The 20,963-nt window shown below is 63.6% G+C and overlaps 1 protein-coding gene across 2 annotated transcripts; it reads right to left on the minus strand.

Moving 5' to 3' along the window:
- Nucleotides 1-331: 331 nt before the first annotated feature.
- On the minus strand, nt 332-19,492 carry INAVA (innate immunity activator). Of its 2 annotated transcripts, none has more exons than XM_070384433.1 (10): nt 19,299-19,492; nt 13,542-13,690; nt 12,764-12,888; nt 12,376-12,492; nt 11,685-11,895; nt 6,917-6,970; nt 5,914-6,124; nt 5,578-5,751; nt 3,236-3,872; nt 332-1,942 (listed from the first exon to the last, which is right to left on the minus strand). In XM_070384433.1, the coding sequence occupies exons 1-10, from the start codon at nt 19,457-19,459 to the stop codon at nt 1,850-1,852; spliced, it is 1,932 nt and encodes a 643-aa protein (XP_070240534.1). In that variant the 5' UTR covers nt 19,460-19,492; the 3' UTR covers nt 332-1,849. The 2 variants fall into 2 exon arrangements, with proteins under 2 accessions (XP_070240534.1, XP_070240533.1); XM_070384432.1 differs by having other exon boundaries at nt 5,578-5,748; nt 19,299-19,417.
- Between the last annotated feature and the right edge of the window lie 1,471 nt (nt 19,493-20,963).

The following is a 20,963-nucleotide window of genomic DNA, read 5'->3' on the forward strand; positions in this document are numbered from 1 at the left end:
CCAAGCCACGCCCATCGTTGAGCACAGCCACCACTGAGCAGCGCCCATCACTGAACCACGCCCACGGCCGGACCACGCCCATCACCGCCTTGGGACTCCCAGGGGCTGCTGCGGCCCCATCCTTCCCATGAAGCACCCTCAGAGCCCAGTTCCTTGGGCCCTGGTGGGGCGGCGGGGTGGGGGACGACCCAGGAGCTTTGACTCCTCCTCCCATCCTGCCCAGGACACTTCCCACCAACCTGCTCCCTAGGGCCCTGGCCAGACCACCCTGGGCAGACCATCAGCTGGAAACTCGGTGCATAAGAACCTTCCTCACCAGCTCGGCCTCACAAACCACAGAGTTTATTGGAGTATTTGGCACAGAAACCCCACATCTCCAGCCACACAGCCGAGAACACAGCCGCTTCTCAGGTGCACCGGGCGTCACACAGGAGCAATAAGTTAACATGCGGGGCGCACACGTATGTGGGGTGCTAACCCAAGGAGCGCTGTGCTCCACGAGGACCGGGGGATGGGTGGCTGTGCCCAGGTGGCCCCAGACTGGGAAGCTGCAGGCCAGGAAGGGCAGGGATGCGGGCTTCCCCACAGGCCCCCTAACTCCTCCTGACCCCTCAGCCAGGTGGCCCAGGCAGTGGGAGAAGTGGGTCTCATCCGGGTCAGGATGTTCCCGGGTCCTCAAGCAGTCTCCCCAGCTTCCACCCTGCAGACGGAGAGGATGCCGCGTGGGCAAAGTCAGCCTAGTGTGCCCTGCCCCTCCCAGCCTTGACTCAGCGTCTCTCTCCTGCGAGCAGGGTGCTCCATTTGGGGGTCTGACCAGGCAGAAGAGGCCCTACTAGGACAAGAGCCCGGGACCACAGATCAGCTTGGCACGGCCAGCCCTCAAGTCTCAGTGCTAGGACAATTCAGTAACACCTGCAGGGCGAGTGTCCCATGTCTGTAAAGCAAGGACTTGCCCTCCTTCAAGGAGATCTGGTCTCAGGACAGAGGTACACAGGTGGGGAGAAGCAGTGACACTCCCACCCCCCGGGTAACGCCACAAGGGGCATTTTTCTAAAAGCACGTGTGCATTGTTGGTTCTTGGGACAACGACAAAAAGACGTCAGCAGGTGGGGGCCTGCCACTCCTCATGGGGCCCAGAGGTGGTCAGCCCCTACCTGGGCCTCCTGACGCTCCGAACCAGAGAGGCCTCCTCGGACCCAAGGCTCCTGGGCCTGGTTCGGTGCTGGGGGCTGCAGGACGCAGGTGTACAGTGACCAGGGCCCCGCAGGGTCAGGAAAAGAGCAGGGCCCACGAAGACAAGACTCCACCGGGACACACTGACCTTTAACCCAGCCCTTGGTGTGTGCATCACAGAGCACAATAGGGAGGGCAGGACGCGCCCAGCCTGGCACCATTACGAGGATGCGCCCAGCCCAGTACGATTATGCCCGGGCGCTGGGAATGGGGACAGGGAGACCACCCCCAGCGGTAGTGGGGGAGGAGGCCCCAGGGTCGTTCTCCAGAGCGCTGGGGGAACTTGCCGTGGCCCTCTCTGCTCCAGGCATCCCCTGCCACCCATCTGGCACATGGAGAGATGCCACCAGTCAGAGGCAAGGCCTCGCATCCAGTAGGCCAGTCTCTGGGAAATAAAGCATCCTATCACAGGGATCGTGCGGACAAACCACAAACATAAATCCTTAGGCCAGGGCTTTTGAACAAAAACTGATTTAAAAAAAGTCTCAGCTCCAGGTCATCGACCTGCGATGGGGGAAGGGAGCTGAAGAGGGCGTTGAGAGGGGGCGGCTGCAGCCCCAGCCCTGCTGGGAACCAGTTCCTTCCAGCAGCTGGCCGGGGTGTCTGCAGCCCGGGGTTACACCTGGCTCATGATCTCGCCATTCTCAGGTACAAAAACTTGCACGGGGGCCCCCTCAGGCGATCTCTGGAGCACGCACACCGTGGGCACCTGCCAGGCCAGGAGGAAAGGAAAGGCGTGTGAGCTAACCAGGTAGAGGTGTCGGGACAGCACACCCAGCCACCCCACCCTTGTCCCTGAAGGCTGCTGACCGGCGGCAGCACCGGCCCAGCCACCCAGCCCCTGCCTCCCCAGAGGCTCTCTGGGCCCAGAGATGGCCCTATGCATTTCCGCCCCAGTTCTTTTCGGGGTGTGACGGGCACCTCGACCTTTGCTCTGCCCGCCTCTCCTGGGCTCAGTTCTCATCACCCTCCCATCTGGCACATCGGGCTGGGCTGGGCCTGAGCCAAGGACAGGTCCCAGCTCGCGGGAAGGGGAAGGCGCTTCAGTGGAGGGTGCGGCTGGGACGGGAGCCAGGGTGCTGCCAGGCCCGGGAGGCCAGCTGCAGCCCAGAGAGCTGGGGGCGGGGAGGGAGGAGCGGTGGGGCCTGCCAGAGCCTCGGGTCTCAGGAAGCGGCCTGTTGGGACTTCAGGAGTATGGCCGTTGCAGAGCCCTCGGTACCGGGGCAAGAGCAAAGGCAGGCTCCTGCCTGGTGCCCTTGTTCTGTAGGAAGAAATTGGGCACAGAAACCAGGGCGGCCACCCTGTCTCATGTTGGGGTGCTCCACCTACAAGCTGCCCACCAACCCGGTCCCTGGTCCCGGCTGACAGGAACCCCTCTCAGCCCGGGCTTACCACACAGGGCTCTGTCATTTCACGCGCAGCACTGCCCCTAGCGGACGGGTCCTTTACTGCTCCCGCTTTACAGAAGGGGTGACATGATGGGAGTGCGACTCACCAGCCCCAACCCGACTGCTAAGGGGCGAGGCTGACCTGTACCAGGGCCTGGGCACTTAACCGCAGGTCAGCCTGCTTCTCAGCTGGGTGATGGAAGGGGAGTGGGGGTGGGGAGGAGCTGACCGGTGGCCACAGGTTCGCCTCCTGCAAACCCTTTCCAGACTCTTTGTCCTGGGACCTCAAGTCAGGAAATCTGAGGGTGACGGGATTGGATTTCGGATTACGAATAGAGGCCTGTCTGGGAGATCCTCGGTGGAGCCATTATGGGGAGATGTTTTAGGTGTCCGGGGGGGTAACCTCCACCGGCGTACGTGGGCACGCGCTCTTGAGCAGGCAAACTTTGGAGGCCCCCATGGGAGTCTTCCCAAGGGCTTCCCAGAGCCGTAAGGAAACGTCCGGGGGCTGTTCTTCCTAGCCGAGGGCTGCCAGGCCCCCGGACTGCCGGCTCTGGGCTTTGCGCTGGGCCAGCAGGGACCCAGGACGCGGAGAGCCGGGCCAGGGCGCGTACCTGTCCGCGCGGGGCGGGCGCCCGCACAAAGCTGTCGGCGCCCGGCGGCAGGCTGCGCACGCGGAACGCCCCCTGGCGGTCCAGCGAGTGGGGGCGCGCGCTCCGGAGCCGGGCCCGCTCGTGCCACGACTTGAGCTCCTCGGACACGGCAGCCTTGCTGAGCCCGCGGCCCGCGGGGTGGTCGCGCAGCGAGGGCGTCCGGGCCACGCGGCCGTGGGCGGGCGGCGGGCGCTGCCAGCGCGCGGGGGCCGCGTCCTCGCCGCGGCCCGGGCCCCACTCGGCCCACTGGGCAGGCGGCGGGGGGCCCTCGGCCAGCACCACGTAGCGCGTGGCCCGCAGGCAGGCGGGGGGCGGCCGGGGCCGGGGCGCGGCGGGGCCGCGGGGCGGGCGGGACGGCGCGGGCGGGGAGAGGGGCCGCAGGAAGGAGATGTCGGGGCTGCTGCTGCCGGGCGGCGTGGGGTGCGACAGGCTGGACGCTTCGGAGCCGCTGTCCTCGGAGCATGAGCGGCAGGCGCGCGGCGCGGGTGCGGGGCGGGCACAGCAGGGCTCCGGCGCCGTCACCGTGTAGTAAGTGGGGCGGCGCCGCGGGAGGGCGCTGCGACCCCGGCCGTCGGGGCCCGCGCGGAAGGGGTCGCTCCTGCGGGGAGAAAGAGGGGCACTGAGCCAGCCGTGCCTCAGGGGATCTAGGGACCGAGGCATCGCCCGGCCCACCTAGCGTCCTACACGCCCCTCCTGCACCCTACCCGCTCCTGCTACATTGCAGGGCCAGCCCGGGTTGGGGGCAAGGTAGGCCACAGCTGCCTCCTGGTCTCTGCCATCAGGGGCAAGCGGTCCGGTGGCATTTCGTCCACACAATCTGTCTGGGTGGACACTGGCAAACATCCGAGATGAAGGCCTGAAACTGGCCTGTGGCACTGAGGGACAAGCTCGTCAAGGGCAGAGAGCCCAGGGCTGAGGCCAAGGGAGAAACCACTGCGGGACACCTGGGGCCTGGACTTCAGCCCCCAGACTGGGAGACAGTGGCTTCTGTCCCGGCGAAGGGCTCTGTATGGCGGCCCCAGACAGCTGGGACAGCCGCCCTCTCCAGGACACTAGCCCAGGAGAGCCAGCCGGTCAGGAATCCACTCTCCCCCTGCCAGCCTCTCAGGAGCGAGCAGGCCTGCCCATCCAGAGGGGATGCCTTTCACCGATCTGCACACAGGCCGTGTGTTAAAGGCCCGGGTATGTACACTGGACCATGCACTGCTGGACTTCAGTGCCGCCCATGGGCAGCTAACCTGACACGAGAACCCAGCCAGGTCCCGAGGCTGCCCTGGACCCCTGGGAGGGCGTGGCCAACACTGCCCATCATCCCTGGCTCACTGATCAAGCGGTGGTCACTGAAACCAGCCCCATAGGGCAGAGGACTCAGAAAGGAGGCGCAGTGGGTGCTCATCGTTCATGGGCTCTGTATCTGTGAATTCACCTGATGCTCGAATGGATTTGCAACTTCCAAATCAACACTCCCAGACTCTCTGGTCACGTGTGGACACACACAGGGTGGTGAAGATTCTGAGCTGCCCAACAGGCTCTCCAGGCTGAGACCTCAGCTCTTACCCTGCACACAAAGGCCCTTTCCACAGTCTATTTAGTGTCATGCTTTCGTGTTTTTATGCCTCTGTAGGTGATTTCACTGCTTAAGACGGCCCTGTAGCTGGTGCTGCAGGGCTGCCTGGTGTCCGGAGCACAAGGAAGCCAGGGCGTGATTTACGGAGAAAATACGGGTTAGATGAGCTCCGTGCAGGTGTGCATTCTCGGGCTGCTGGCCCTGAGAGTTCAGTGAGTCAGTGGTATATATTAGATAAGGTGTCTTTCAACAGAAACTCCATAAAACAAGTTTACGTGTCGATCCGTTGACAGGCCAGCAGCTGTGACCCTGTGTGTCCCAGGGAGCAGTGGTTTGTGGTGACATCACAGGACATAACTACCCAAGTAGTGAGAGTCAACGGACATCAACTGAAAACGTGAACTGTCCGTTGCCAGGGACAATCCCAAAACAATCGCAGCCCACCGCAGGAGTCCCTACCAAGACACTATCCTCCCCCAACAAGACAGTCTTCTGGATGGGGAGAAAGGTCATGCAAAGAGAGAACACCGGAGCCTCTGGAAGAAAACAAGTTGCTTCATAAGTGACTCGCCCTTAGCTTTGCCTGCTGGGGCGCAGCCTCTGCTGAGAGGTGCTTGAGAAAGAGTCTCCAGGAGAAGCCACTGCACAAGCCCCGTGTCGCCCACAGGTGTCCCACAGCCCTGGGAGCCGCCGCCCTCTAGATTCTCCCTGGATATCTGGGGGGCCTGGCTCTTACCTCAGGGGCTGCGAATGGCCCCTCCTGCCCTGCATGTCAGGGGTGGCCGGGGCACTGGTACGGCCCTGCCGCTGCCCAGGAACACTGCGGATGGGGACCACACAGTAGGAGGTGGGCTCCAGCAGCCATAGGCTGGAGGTGCTCGGCCCATCCTGTGGGGTGCTGGCCGGGCTGCTGGAGGTGGAGGGATGGGAGACGGGTCAGCAGCGGGAATGCCTCCACCCAGGAGTGCCAGCCCGCAGCATCACACGGTGGGAAGCCCCCTACACCAGGGCCCAGCCAGGCCCCCTCCCCCAGTTCCCACCCGCCTCCAGCCCTCCTTTCCTCTCGCCTGACCTGGACTCGCTTCCAGCCTCGGAAGACTTCCTGGGCTTCTCATAGGGGTGGTCCAGACTCGTCTCCTTCCAGGGGCTGTTCTGGATGGGGGCCCGCTCCAGGCCCCCCATCTCGGGGCCTGCTGGCTGCAGCCCCTCGAGGCTCTGGGGCGGGAGAGGCCTGGCGGGTGGGTCTGGGGCCTCCAGGGGCGGTTTTGGCACTTGCGGTGCCTCTGCAGGTAAAAGAAACCGGTGAGAGGAGCGGCGGGGGAACCGGCCTGACTAGAACCTCCACAGCCTGCTCCCCGCTCTCCCTCCCGTGGCTGTTTGTCCAGCTATGCCAGGCCAGGGCTCTGGGCCCAGATGCTCCAAAACACTTTCTTCTCCTTTGGGACTCACTCCCTGACGGCTCCACGTTACACCTGCCTCCTCCAGGAAGCCCCCCCCAGATTGACTCTCCTGGCCCGCAGGACTCCACCTCCTATCCTTTGCTCCTGGTGTCATGTCTGCAGCTGACCTCCCGTTTCCCTGTTTTTATTGCCACATTGAGCCCATGTGTGTGTCTTCTTGACTGGCCTGGGCCCTCCCCTGGGCAGGACCGTACCACCCTCTTGGTCCACCCGGACCCCCTCCCCCAGCATCATTAGGGTTTGTAGGCAGGGTGCTCAGCGTATGAACTTGTGGTTATTCCCTCGGTTCTGCCCTGTTTTCACAAAGGGCAGCAGCTGTGGCGGACAGCTGAGGCTGCGAATGGCACGCATTGAAGTAAAGGTTGAGTCTCAGGCCACAGCAGGGGCCCGGCGCCCAAGGCTCTGCGGGACTTACCTTCCTGCCGGGGTGACTGAGCGCCTGCACCAGTGATGAGCCGGCTGTCCTCGAGGCCAGCAGGTGCACGTGGGATTCAGCGACCCCATGGAGCAGACTCTGGGCCCGCCCTGCGCCCCTCACCCCTCAGCTCACTAAGGGAACTCTCCAGTAAACTCACACAGGAGCCCAGCTGACAAGAGTCCTGAAGCCCCTCTCACCTTCCTCCCGGGGCAGCCCGTCCGACAGGGAGCTGTCATCCGAGGCGCTGAGCTCTGGGGAAGCCAAAGGGGAGAGGAGCGGGTGAGGAACGCCCCCTGCACTGCTGGCGACCCGCCTGCCCCTCCTCTCCTGAAAGCACTCCTTATCAGGAAGCACCGACCGGCGCTCAGCACCAGGCTGGGTGCGACTTTATTACTGGGAAGGAGAAAAAAGTCAGAAGATTGGCGTGAGGAAACAGGAAATCTGCTTTTAATGCAGGCCCTGTCACTAGCTGTGCAGCCTCAAAGAATCCTGTCAACGCTCTGGGCCTCCACTTCCCCAGGCCCCGTGCTGGCAGGCTTTCCAGGCTGGGGAGGGCGGAGGCAGAGAGGGTCATTCTAGACTCTGCTGTAGACTTCACTAATTGGCTATAGACTTCTGCTACCACAAATACAATGCAACTCAAGGACCCCAAACCTGAGACCCACAGACGAGCAGTGTGAGTGGGAATTGGGCCTGCGGGGTCCTGGGACAATTCAAGGGCGGTCTGGCTGGCTGAATTGGGGAGGTCCGTCACTGATGACAGGGCAGCCTCCAGAACTCACAGGGGGAGCACTTCAGTATGGGCACAGCCCGGGGACCCGGGAGTCAGAGGACGTGAATTTGCCGCTGCCCCTGGACAAACTTCCCTGGTGGCTCGGATGGTAAGAACCCACCTGCCAAACAGGAAACTTGGGTTCAACCCCTGACGGGAAGATCCCCTGGAGAAGGGCATGGCAACCCACTCCAGGATTCTTGCCTGGAGAATCCCATGGACAGAGGAGCCTCGTGGGCTACAGTGCATGGGACCGCAAAGAGGCAGACACGACTGAGAGACTAACACTTTCAGTCTGAGCAAACTGAAACTTCAGACACTGGGTCTGTACCTAACACGACCCAGACGTAGCTCACAAAGCATTTTCAACCACGTTCGAGAACAAGGATGAGGGCAAATTCGCAACGGCTAATATTTCTCTTGGGCTCTACTTAGTGCTTAGTACCCTGTGAGGTTACATCTCCATCTCCGTGTAACAGCTGAGGCCACAGAGGCATGGATGAGCTGATAAAATAGCTCAGGTCAGTCTGGCATTAGGTGGCTGAGTCAGATTCACACCCAGACAGTCTGACCAGTCTGGCTCATCACCACTTACGGGCTCTGCTGTTAGCTAGCTTCTCGTGCAGAGGTCCTTACTCAGAAAACTTCAGGATTTAGTTTCCAGCCATCTGAAAATTCTAACAAGGATTGGCTGATGGCAGGCCTGTGGGACAAACTCAGGTAATTGGCTATTTTTATAAAGTTTCATTGAAACTCAGCTACGAGTTTCTTTACGTAACGTCTGGCTGCTTTCATGATACGAGGGCAGAGTTGAGTAGTGGTGACCGAGACAGTACAGCCCACGAGCCTAAAAGATCTACTCTTTGGACCGCTACAGAAGTTTGTCAGTCTTTGCTCCTCAGTTTAAATGAAGTAGGGGGACTGGTGGTCCAGTGGTTAAGAATCCACTTTCCAATGCAGGGACACAGGTTTGAGCCCTGTTCAGGAAAGTAAGATTCCAGGCTGTGACTAGGGACAAGTTCATGTGCTGCAATGAAGACCCAAGGCAGCCAAATATATAGTGTTTTTTTTTAAAAAAGAAAAACGGTTACGGACATTATTCCACTAATATTCATTTAAAAAATGGACTGTAGCCCACCAGGCCCCTCTGTCCATGGGATTCTCCAGGCAAGAATACTGGAGTGGGTAGCCGTTCCCTTCTGCAGTGGATCTTCCCGACCCCCAGGGATGGAACCCAGGTCTCCGGCATTGCAGCTGGATTCTTTACCGTCTGAACCCCAAGGGAAGCCCAAATAAATAATAACTATTTTTTTTTTAAAGAAAAAACTGTTGTGGACATTATGTCATCAATATATCATTATTTTAAAAAATGCTTAAAAAAATGAATGAGAACCTTCACACAAAGCAGTCTGTAAACCGTGCTGCTGGGCCAGCTCAGCTGACACCATTCTGTGCTTTAGGGTTCACCTGGGGAGACATCCTCTTCCTGAATCCTGCTTCCCAGCCTCTGATATTTTACAGAAACCCGAGGAGTCGAGTCACTTCTGTTTCACCAGTGTCAGCTGAGGACACTGTGGGACTGCTCCTGTCACAGGGGTGAGAGTCGTGTGTTTTGGGTTTGACTACGTGGTCTGGGAAGAAAGCCATCCCCCCGCCGTCAGCCCAAATCCTTGTCATCAGAACCCCATGGACTGAGAGGAGCAGTGCACGGGTGGGGACCCCGAGGCCCCTGCCCGCCGCCTGATTACACGGGTGGGGACCCGGAGGCCCCTGCCCGCCGCCGGATCACACGGGTGGGGACACCTGCCCGCTGCTGGATTACACGGGTGGGAACCCGGCGGCCCCTGCCCACCACCGGATTACACGGGTGGGAACCTGGAGGCCCCTGCCCACCGCCTGATTACACGGGTGGGAACCCGGAGGCCCCTGCCCACCACCGGATTACACGGGTGGGGACCCCGAGGCCCCTGCCCACCACCGGATTACACGGGTGGGGACCCCGAGGCCCCTGCCCACCACCGGATTACACGGGTGGGAACCTGGAGGCCCCTGCCCGCCGCCTGATTACACGGGTGGGGACCCGGAGGCCCCTGCCCACCACCGGATTACACGGGTGGGAACCTGGAGGCCCCTGCCCGCCGCCTGATTACACGGGTGGGGACCCGGAGGCCCTGCTCAAGAAGGCTGGTCGCTGCCGTGGCCACACTGAGCCCCGGGCCCTGCAGCAGCAGCAGGACACCCCGGGAGGAGGGCACTCACCCCACTGAGCACCCTCCAAGCACCACCATCCAACCCACAGCCAACAGCTGCACGTGGCTATTTTAAATAAAGCGGAAATTTAGTCCCTCAGCCACACAGGCACAATCCAAGCGCCCTACAGCCCCACATGGGTCTGGAACGTTTCCGTCATCCGAGAAATTCTACTAGTGTTGCTAAAAGCGGGTGCTGTCCATCCAGAGGCGTCCCGAGCACCTGCTGCGTTAGATCAGCGCTGGGGGCATTTCTCCCAGGCTCCCTGTGGGCAATGAGTCCCTCACGGGACCACTCCCCACCACCTGTGCAGGGCCAGCCAGTTCCTCTCACCTGGAACAGGTACAGTTGCAACTTGAATAATCAAGAGGGTGGGTGGATTTCTGTTAGTTTTTTGGTTAGTCTGTTTGCTTTTTTTTTTTCTCTTTAACTCAAAACACCTTTCAGCTACTAATTATCAACTCCTCTCTACTTCCTTGTTTCAGGGCGAGCCTGGCTGGGCAGAGGAGCCACAGGGCAGGAACTACTTGTCTCCAACCACCCACTCCTGGGCTCCCAAGAGAGGACGCTGGAACCCAGGACCTCGGCCTTGTCGGGACAGGACTGCATGCAGAGAGCAGGCCTGTTTCTCTGATCAGGAGGGTGAATGCGCTGCTGCACTGGTCCCGTCCCCGTGGCTCTGTCTGCCCTGGACTGCATGCCTGCCTCCGTCTCCCAGGGGCCGGCTGGCCAAAGCCCCAGGCGTGTCCTGGCCTGCTCTGCACTCCCGACAAGAAGCGTCACTGTCACAAAGGTGGCAGCGGAGCAACACCCCCCACCGCCCTCGCCCACACCGCAGGCCTGTGGTCAGGGCCCCGGCATGGAGCAAGCCCGGAAGGCATACAGGAGGTGCGAGACACGGGCTGGGCGCGGCCACTCCCCACCAGCCCAGTGGGCCCTCGGGGCTCAGGTGCCGGTCAGCTGCTGCCTTCCAAGAAGGGGCCGGCTCCCTGTCTCCTGGCTCTACCAGGTCAGCCGGCTCATGGAGGCCCCCCTCCTCGCTTGCCCCTATTCCTGGCTGTTGGGGGACCGGCGAGGTGTCTGGCCCACCCTTTCCCCCCTGAATTAGAGGCGATGTGCGGTGGCAGGGACTCCTGAGACAGTGTGGAGACGACTGTCTGCCTGCCGCACCACCGTGGGGCCGCACAGGGACCAAGACTTCCGCCTCCAAGGGCGCCCCGGCGGGAAGCCCACCCTGAGGGGCGGGGGTGGGGGCTGGGGAGCCCGGTGAGGCCTGGAGTCCAGTTCCATGCAGAGCCACCGGCTCTCAGCAGGCCTGGGGCCCAGGAGAGGCCTGAGGGAGTGGCGCAGGGGATGGAACGGGAGGGAGGCCTCCAAGAACCAACCCGACGAGTGGGGCTCGGGTCAGGAGAAACAGAGAGCCGGGCTGAGGGCCCAGAACCTTCCGCCAGGAGAGGCGCTGGGCTGGACCAGTTGCCGTCCAGGGACCGGCCTGAGGCTCAGTAACTAGAGAGCAGGGGGCCGCTCCCGACCCGGCGGGTCTAGATTCTGCAGGGCTTTGGGGATGGCGGGTGCGCGGGTGGAGCTGGACATCCAGGAGAGCCGCGGGCCCTGAAGCGGTCCCCTGGGCAGACATGCTCAGAACGGGACCTCAGGAGCGCCCACAGAGGACAGCAGAGCCTCACGCCACCCACCCTGTGGGCTGGGGGCAGCAGGGCTGAACACGCCCTGGAGATAAGCGGACAGCCTGCGAGGTCCCTGTCCAGGCGGTGTATTTCAAGCAGGAAGCAGAAGGGAGGAGCCTGCTGTTTTCTAAGTGGGGCGGGGTCTCGGGGAGGGGGGTGGTCCTGGGGAAGGGGGTGGGGCCGGCTGAGGTCCATGGGGGCGGCGGAGGGGCGTGGTGGCCCCCGGGAGGGCGGTACCCCCCGGGGACTGGGGCTCACCTGGGCCCGGCGCCGGGCCGGGTGGGGGGCGCCCCTGCCGCTCCCCCAGGCAGCGCTGCAGCTGCCGCAGCTTCTCCTCCTCCAGGCGCACCGCGTGCTGGCGCTGCCGGCGCACCTGGCGGCCCAGGTTCCCCTCGCGGCACAGGCGCCGCGCTGCCTCAGCGATCTGCAGCTGCAGGGCCAGTTGGCGCTCCAGGCCGCTCAGTGGGTCCTGGGGGAGCACGCGATCAGCGACCCCGGGCAGCCCCCAACACCCGCCCTGGGACCCAACTGGCAGCCTCGGGCTGAGCCCCGCGGGGTGGGGGCCGGGGTGGACACGTTCCCATCCAACCGAAGGGCAGACGAGCCCAGAGGCTCTGCAACCCCTCACAGCACAGGGCGGGGCCGAGGGCCCGATCCACCCCCACGGCCCTCCACCCGAGCTGAGAAAGAGGAAGACAGGCCGAGAGCCGAGCAACCCACCCGTCCAGGCGGCTGCCCTTCGGCCCTTGAGGGGACTGGCCCAGCGTCCTCCCTTGAGGCCCCGGCCCTTCCAGTTTCTGCCCAGGCAGGGCTTCCCCGAGGCCTCTGTGGGTGACGCGTGGGCGGGGCCCCTCGTCCACCGAGAGCCAAGCGCCCCAAGCGGTGGAGTGGTGGCCTGGGGACAGAGCCGTCCGCCTCGGGGACCCAGGACGGCGCCCGGCAGACTCACCTCCCTGTGCAGGGCCCACTCGTCCAGCTTATAAGCGGCTCCGATCCTGCGGCGGACCTTGGGGACCTTCTCCCCAGGTTTGAGGGGGAACTCCGCAGGCAGGATGCCCGTCAGCTCCTGCAGGGGGAACGAGGTCGCGCCGGGCGGCTCTCACAGGCCGGGCCCTGGGCGGAGCACTGTCCAGCAGGCCTTCGGGCCCATGTCCGCCTGGCCCCAGCGACCCGTGCCACCTCCGCCCACCCCGCGTCCAGGGCTGTCCCTCCTGCTCCCCGGGGCCGGGCCTCCCCCCGGGCGCCTCCGTCCACATGGCCCCCCCAGGGAGAGCTGGGAGGGGGGAGGCATCCGTCCCCTGGCTCTTAGCCCCACCGAGCAGCCCTGCGGCCCTCACCGCCTCCCGCAGGCAGAGCCTCCTCAGCTCCTCCAGGCAGGCTTCCAGCCGCTCCTCCAGGGCCCGCTGCTGCTTCCGCACGGCGTGGGTCAGCTCCTTCGCGGGGGACACCGGGCTGTCGGGGCCTGCTGGGGACAGGGCCGTGTGCTCAGAACGGCCGGTCCTGGCTGCCTCCCCGCCAGCCCCAGCCCGGCCGGTGATGCACAGGCGGGCTCACAGTCTCACACCTGTCCAGACTGCGGGCCGGCTACCACGGTGCCCTGTTACAGCTGCAAACCGGCTTGTCTCCTGCCGCCCGACGGCCCAGGACCGCTCGGAGGACGGGCCGCCCTACCAGCCTTGTGCGGGCAGCGGTGGTCAGGGTTCACCCCTTCCCATCCCACCCTCCACCCACGGCCGCTGACTGCTTTCTCTGCTTCTTCTCCTCTCTCTCTCACACGCACACACACACACCACCCACACCTCTTCTCTCTGGTCCTCTGTCCAAACCAGTCCCCACTGGGCCTACCAGCTTGCACGGACCAGAGCCTCAGCCCCTCACCCCAACCAGATAAGATTTTCCAGCTTCTGAGGGATGGTGGCGCCAAGGGAGAGCGCTGTAGATACTTGCCCAGACAGGACCCACGCTCCCGGCCAGACCCCCAGCAAGGAAAGCCCTCCAGCCCTCCCAGTGTCTGCCCTGCAACCCTCAGGGCCCAGAGCCCAGGACTCATGGATTCAGGGGATGGAGGAGTCGAGGGCTCAGGGACTTGGGGACTGGGGGGCCTGAACCACTCACCTGACTGCAGGATGATGCCGCTGTCTGTGTCGCTGACCTCATCCTTGCTGTCCATGGTGGGCTTCTGGGAGGAGGGGGCGAGGAGGAGGAGGGGCCGACAACCTTCCCAGCCCAGGCCAGGACACAGAGGTGGCCTGGAGTTTCCCCAGCTTTTAAAAGAACAACAAAAAATGACAGAGGTAAAGCTCCGAGCTTCCAGACAGAGCGGATTAGTCCAATGCATGAGGGCGGGGCTGCGGAGTGGCGACCTGGCCTCTGGGGGAGGGAGTCCGCGGGTGGGGCGGCCTCAGTGCTGGGTCACCCGGCCCTGGGTGGACACTCAGCCCAGCTTAGACAGCCACCGCTGCCCCCCAGAGAAGCCTCGAAGCCCGGGGGGCAACAGAAGGGCTGACCCCGGGGGACCGCGACACCAGGGAGGAAGACCTTAGGAAAGCAAAGGGAGAGGATGAAACGGGGAGGGCAAATCTGGGAGGGGAGTGTCTGTGCCAGGAGGTGCCCCATGCCCACTGCCCCGTGGGGAGGATGCTGGCATGCGGCCAGGCCCGTGTGTGCGCCCACAGCCCAGGGCCCCTGCTCTGTCTGCACCAGGCAGCCCATCCGAAGGCAGGTGCCCAAAGCCTCCCACCAGCCCCGGGCTACCCACGACGCCTGGGAGACCCCTCGGAGGGGAGGAGACCAGGGCATCACGCCCCCAGCCAGGAGAGACATGCTGCGTGCACGTGTGTGTCTGTGTATCTCTGTGTGTGTGTGTCTGTGTATGGGTGTGTGTTCTGTGTGTGTGTGTGTGTGTGTGTGTGTATGTGGATGTCTGTGTGTGTCTATGTGTCTGGGTATGTGAGTGTGTGTATGTGTGTGTGTGTGTGTGTGTGTGTGTGAGCAGAGGGTGACCAGAGCAGAAGCTGCCGAAGCGCAGGCACAGGAAGGTGGTGGCCACCCTGCCTCCCTGGCCCGGGAGCGCACGTGCAGCTCAGGAGTGCTCCCAGGTGAGCGTCCGCCGGCACCAGCGACCACGCCACCCCTGCGGGCGGCCGCTGTCCCCGCCACTGTCCCCGCAGAGCCCTAGGCTGCTGGCTGGAGAGGGGGTGGGGAGGCCGGGCGGGCCCCCGGCGGGCGGCCTGGAAGGAGAGCCAGCCACCTCCTCACTGAGTCAGCCATTGAGCAATAGTCCAAAAGTCCTTCCGAGTTTCTGTCTGGAGCTTATCCTGCCTCTCCTCAGGGCACGCCGCCGCGCGTGGGAGGTGGGCTGGTCAGCTGCAGGGAGGAGGTGGCCTCGGAGGCTGCGCCCAAGCAGGGCAGGTGTGGGGAGGGACCCTGCCTGGCAGACCGGGGAGCACACCGCTGCCCGCGCACAGCCGTGCAGACCCACATCAGAGCACGGCCGGCAGAGTACCTTGGGCATCAGCTAAGCCTAGCCCTAAAACAATTTGTGCCTGCAGGTCGGAGTTCCGGTCCTCTAGGGAGGCCTAGAGAATGCACAGCGGGATCATGTGGGCCCTCTGCAGAGATGCCGCGGAGAGGAACCGAGACCAGGGCACGCAGGGTGAGCTACCTCTGCCCGACCCGTCCTTCCCAGATGCTCCTTCCTCCTGGAGCTGGAGCCGGACAGAGGGCAGGCAGCTCCCCTGACCCCCTATCCCCCACGTCCAGCCTGAGCCTCCCCAGAGGCTGGGCTCGGCCCAGCCTGAGCGATGAAGCGAGGCCATCGGGGTGAGCACGCCTGCCTGGTCAGAGGAGGGAAGCCATCAATTAGTCACACTTATTAATTAATTACTAACCACTCAGGAGTCACCCTGGGAAGCAGTGACAACTCGGCCGGCTTCTCAGGCCCCTGTGCTGTTGCGGGGAGCGAGCGGGGATGCTGGGGACCGAGGGCCTGGGCTGGCCGGATACTCCCCTCAGGGCCCCGTCTCTCCGTCCAAGGCCAGGGGCAGGCACTCTGGGGCACCTCGGAGCCCAGGATTCAAGCCTGGGTCCTGCCGCTGCCGCTGGGATCTAGGGAGCTCTCCTCACCTCACCCGCCGGGGCCCCCGTCCTCACCAGTGAACACTGGACAGCACCCCAGCTGCTGGTCACTCCCTGCCCTGAATGTGAACCTCTGGGCCAGCACCAGGCTGAGACGGAAGCCTCAGCCGTGCAGCAGCCCCTCCGGAGGGGCCCCCCGGCTGCAGGGACCCTGCGTCGGGGCCTCATCTCAGCCCATGAGCACCCCTGCCCCCTGCGCCCCAGACACAAGCAGGGTCCACGGCCGGGCTCCTGGGCCGGCTGGTTCCTTGCCCCAAAGACCCATACCAGCTACCTCGCCTCACCTGCGTCCAGGTTTCTGTCCAGGCGTCAGGGAAACGCCCCCTGGTCCTGGTCAGGGGGCTGAGGGGCCCAGCGTGTGGCCTCAGGGTGTGCCAGGCCGCCCCGCGCTCTGATCGGGGTGGCTCCGCGCACTGACGGCCGACTGCGGGCCCTCCCTGGGGCCCGCCTGCGTCCCTCCCAGGCTGCCGGGCCAGGGGAGCCAGGTTACTTGTTCCGACTTGAGTCAGAGGGAGGAGCAGTGAGCAAGCCCTTCCCTGCACAAATCCTGCCGCCCAGGCAGCTCGGGCCTCTGCACTTCCGGGGGCAGCGGGGGATGGGACCTAGGACTCCCCGTAGGAACCCCAGGAGAAGGCAGCGGGCTCAGGCCTTCAGGGCCCTGCCCGCCCCCCAGGTTCCGAACGCGCGCCGCGGCCACACGTGGGGAGCACCAGCGAGAAGCCTGCACGCTGACAAGACAGGTCCCTACTCCCCCCACTGAAGTGGGGCCCAGGCCAAGCCAGGTTAGAAACCCCAGGTCGGTCCAAGCGGGGAGGCTCCGGGGTCCCAAAGGAGGCTAGGCTGTTCCCTCCTCTGACCCCAGACATCTCCCGCCAGGATCATCAAGGCCACACCCGCCCTCTTGTCACTGGCGTCCAGCCCCACAGGGCCTGCCCTGACCCACCGTCCTGCCCCTAGTCCACAGGAGGGCCACTGGGATCCTGGGCCCTAAGCCCACTCCCCAAACTCCGGGGGCCAGAGCCCAAAGTAGAACTTCATGAGCCCCCGGGTCCCCACCCCACGGACCCTCAGCAAACCCAGCACTGTTGGAATTCAGCCTGGTTCATCAGGGAAGCAGGGCCAAGGCAGCCAGTGGTCCATCCCCAGCAGGAAGAACGCCTTCCCTGGTGGCTCAGCTGGTAAAGAATCCGCCTGCAAGGCAGGAGACCCTGGTTCCATTCCTAGGTCGGGAAGGTCCCCTGGAGAGATGAATGGCTGCCCACTCCAGTGTTCTGGCCTGGAGAATCCCATGGACTCAAACAGCCTAGCAGCTTACAGTCCACAGGGTCTCAAAGAGCCAGAACGACTGAGTGGCTAAGCACACAAGCACAGCACAGGAGGAAGAAACCAGACAAGTGCTGCCCACGCAAAGACCCCCCAAGGCTGCCCCCACCACCTCCCTCCCTGCCATGGCCCTCGCCCTGGGTTGCCAGCACTACACACATTTCCAGATGGCTCCCCAACACCCAGCCCCCAGCCTACCTCCCCCACCCCAGCCCCAAGACCACCTCCCCAGCCCCCAAACCCAAAGGCCACCTCCCTCCCCCAGCCCCCTGGGAAGGGACAACAGAGACGTCACCCCAAGCATCTCCCACGGAGCCGTGTCACGGACACAGGCATCCCCTACCGCCCTACACACCCCCAACGCCCCTCACGTTCCTGCACACACCCTCTTTCCAAAGTGTGAGCTAGCACCCTCCAGGCTGATCACCCCTGTCTTTCCCAGGCTGAGGCTGAGGGGCTCCAGCAGGGGGCAGCCCCCTGTGCTGGGGGGCCCACCCTGGGTCCCCAAAAGTGCTGGCAGCCCCCCAGCCCTGTCCCTCCCCATCCCCTCCAGCTTTGTCAGTCTTCCCACAACAGAGGAGACCCTGAGGCACACTCAGCCTCCACCTTGCCCATCCCCCAGCAAGGGGAGGTGATGGAAGCTTCTAGAATCAGCTTGTAGCATATTTTTTAATACATTAAGATGAAGAGAATCACTAAGAGAATCAATTATAATGAAATGCAGTTCTAAAAACGAGACAATATAGTAAACTATATATGTTTCTCTGTTAATATTAAACAGGATCCCATAGTCTGGCAATTCCGTACGACCGACAGCACCCCAGGTTCCTAGACAGCTATCACAACGGCTCTGTGACCTGACGCCCTCTGGCATCTTTTAATGGCAAATCACAGCTACTGACAATGGCATCTTGTCTTCATAACTGAAGGCAATGTCAACTTTCAGTAAAGGCTGATGAAAAATAAACCTTTTCCCATCTGAGTACAAGACCCTCAGAATTCATTCTATCCACCGATGCTCCAGTGCCCATTTGTCGCTGTTCAGTGGGTCAGTCGTGTCTGACTCTTTGCGACCCCATGGACTGCAGCACACCAGGCCTCCCTGTCCTTCACCATCTCCCAGAGCTTGCTCAAACTCATGTCCATTGAGTCGGTGATGCTATCCAACCCTCTCATCCTCTGTCGTCCCCTTCTCCTCCTGCCCTCAATCTTTCCAACATCAGGGTCTTTTCCATGCCCGTGGACCCAGTTAAGAAGCCTGTTCTTGGTTAATGCCCCATCTGAGTTCAGGAAGAGAAGGACGAGGATCAGTCCGTGTGCTGACCCTCAGGAAGCCTCAAAGATCCTGTGCTCCCTCAAACTCACCTGCAGCATTTCCCAGCCCAGCAGGCTGTGAGGCTCGGAGTGGGATTGGCAACCCAGCTCTCCCAAGAACCCTGAGATGTGGATCTCCCTGGACTCCATGCCCTTAGATTCACGGTACCCAGGGGGAGGTGGGCATTCCAGAGGCCTGCTGGATGGCAGCGCTCTGCTTCCAGCCAGCACCCTGAGACCTACATGCCTGAGCATCATCACCAGGACCACCAGTCGGTGAGGAAGTGGGGTTTCCTAAAATACTTGGAATCTGATCTTTGAAAGGAGAAGCTGCATCTCTGTTGGCTTTTCCTAAGGAGAAGTCCTCAATCAGAGGACTCTCCCACCTCCTGCATCCATCCACTCTCCATTATGTTTTTAAAGTTCCTCCTGTAAGTTCCGTGTGACACACTAAGTTGGAAGTTAAAGCAAGGGGGTGTGACCACCTCCCATCCCCACCAGCACCCAGCAAACACCAGTCTCAGGGACTCTGAAAATTTCAACAGTCACCGAACTGGTGGTCAGCGGCTGTCTTCCCTTTCCAGCAGTGAAAAGAGAAAGGAGGGAGTCATCCCGGGACCCTCCAGGCCCAGGGGGTGGGAGACGGTTCCTCGAACTGTTTCCTTTCTCCTGTGCTCCCCTCCCGCTGGGAAAGGTGCTTGCCTGCAGCGAGCGACGGGGGAGTGGGGCAGGGACGGCGGACTCCACGACGGCCTGGAATGCGCCCTGGAATCAGACCTCTAGGCTCGCCTCCAAAAGCCCCTTTGTCCGGTCCACCCCGCTCCCCTCCCCCACCGCGCCCTCCGCGTCCCGGCGGCCCGAGGCTCGGCTCCTTTTGTCTGGCTTCCCGGAACCTGCCAGGGGGTCCGCAGGCGTGGGGAAGGTCGGAGGAGAAAGGTCGAGGAGACGGAAACGCGCCTTCACGGTAGGGATTCGGAATTCCCATCCCCCGGCGAATTCGCCCACTGCCCGCCGGGGCCCCCTCCGCCTCCGCGGAGGACCGGGGGGTGGGGGCTCGGCCGCCCCGGCCCCCGCGCCGCGCCCCGGCGCTGCCCTTACCTGTCCCATGGAGGTCCCGCGCCGCCCGCCTGCCCCCGCGCCCCCCGCGCGCGCCTCGCCGCCTGGGGACCTGCTCGTCCAGGCCGGCTCTCCTCCCCCCGCGACTCCTCCCGGCCTCCCCGCCCCGGAGGTATTTCATTTAACTTCGGCATTCGCAGCATCCCAAATGTTAAAGATCCCAAGACATCTGTCCCCTGGGGCGTACCAAGGCCCAGAGGAAGGAGGGGGAAGACGCGCGCCGAGACCCGAGATTTCGCTCCGGGAGCCGGGGCGGGGCCGCGCGGCGGGGCGGGGAGGCGCCCGCGGTGGGGGGGCGTCCCGCGGGGACCCCGGCTCGGGGGGGCCGGCCGCCCCCCCCCGCCTCCGGACGCGCGCGCCGCGCGAGCCCCCCGCGCCGCCAGTTCCCGCGGCCCGGCGGGGGAGGCTCCTCCCGGGCCCGGGGCCGCCTTCCCTCCGCGCGCTCCGGCCGGCCCGGCGGCTTCCGCGCCTGGAGAGTCAGGCTGAGCGAAGGGGGGCGCCGCGCCCACCCCCCGGGCCCTCTCCGCCCTGCCCTCTCCCCCTCGTCGGGCCCCCGCCCCCCGCCCCCGGCGGCCGCGGCCCGGCCCCTCCCGCCGGTGGCGGACCGGCCGGGAGCGGGGGGCGCGCTCGGGGGCTGCGGGGCCTCCTGCGGCTGACGGAGCCGGCGCCCCGCCCGTCATTCATTCGCTCACCCGCCGGTTCGGGCCACGCTGACGGAGCTCCTACTAGTGCCCCGCCGGGCGGGTCAAAGTTCAAGCGCCCCCCCACCCCGCACCACCCCCCGGCATCCCCGAGCTAGAGGCGCGGTCACTCGGCAGCAGGGTCAGAGAAGGAAGGCCCACAGCAGCCAGCGGTGGGACTGGGCGCTGACCCCGGCCGAGGACCGCACTGCCTGCCCGAGGGGGCCGTGCCGGGAACCGAGGGTCGGGGCAGGAGAGGAGCCCAGGGCAGCAGCGACGGGACGCACAGAAGCCCAATGGCAAAGGACCCCGGGAGGGTCTGGGAGTTGAGGGAGCTTGGGGTGTGGGGTGAGGAGGAGGCGAGGGTCTAGGAGACTGGAGCCGCCGGCAGGGGGCCCGGGACGCAGGGCCGCTCCTTACCGTTGTCCAGGTTGTGCTGTGCATCAAACTAGGAGGAAAAGCGCACCCAGGCTCCATCCGCCAAGCCCTGGGCCTCGGCCAGAGCCACGTCTGCCTAGAGGCGGTGGCTTTTTCCAATTTGTACAGAGGCACTAGGTGAGCTGGGCTTCCCTAGTAGCTCAGACAGTAAAGGAGCTGTCTACAATGCCGGAGTGATCCCTGGGTCTGGAAGATTCCCTGGAGAAGGAAATGGCAACCCACTCCAGTATTCTTGCCTGGAGGATCCATGGACAGTGGAGCCTGATGGGCTACAGTCCATGAGGTCACAAAGAGTCGCACATGACTGGGCAACTACCACACACTCGGTGAGCTAAGCTGGCTGTAAAGCCATGTGGGCTAAGGATTTAAGATTTTTATCCTGCATTGAAGAAAAGCTCCAGGGAAACAGAATTAATAGGATTTTCCCGCCCCCCATCTGCGTGTGTGTGTACAGACATACAGAGAGAGAATGTGGTCCATGATACTCCAGAGGCTGACAGGGCCCCAGCCTGCAGGACGGACTGGCAGA

This window comes from Bos mutus, chromosome 16 (assembly GCF_027580195.1).
Source record: "Bos mutus isolate GX-2022 chromosome 16, NWIPB_WYAK_1.1, whole genome shotgun sequence".
In the NCBI taxonomy this organism is placed as follows: domain Eukaryota; kingdom Metazoa; phylum Chordata; class Mammalia; order Artiodactyla; family Bovidae; genus Bos; species Bos mutus.

What these genes read in the sequence shown, in the direction of transcription:
- INAVA (XM_070384433.1), bottom strand. Translation starts at nt 19,459, where the DNA reads ATGCTGCGAATGCCGAAGTTAAATGAAATACCTCCGGGGCGGGGAGGC. An exon ending in AGTGGGCCCTGCACAGGGAG is followed by an intron (nt 11,896 to 12,375) that starts GTGAGTCTGCCG and finishes GTGCTCCCCCAG; the next exon opens with GACCCACTGAGCGGCCTGGA. An exon ending in GAGGCTGGAAGCGAGTCCAG is followed by an intron (nt 5,752 to 5,913) that starts GTCAGGCGAGAG and finishes CTCCACCTCCAG; the next exon opens with CAGCCCGGCCAGCACCCCAC.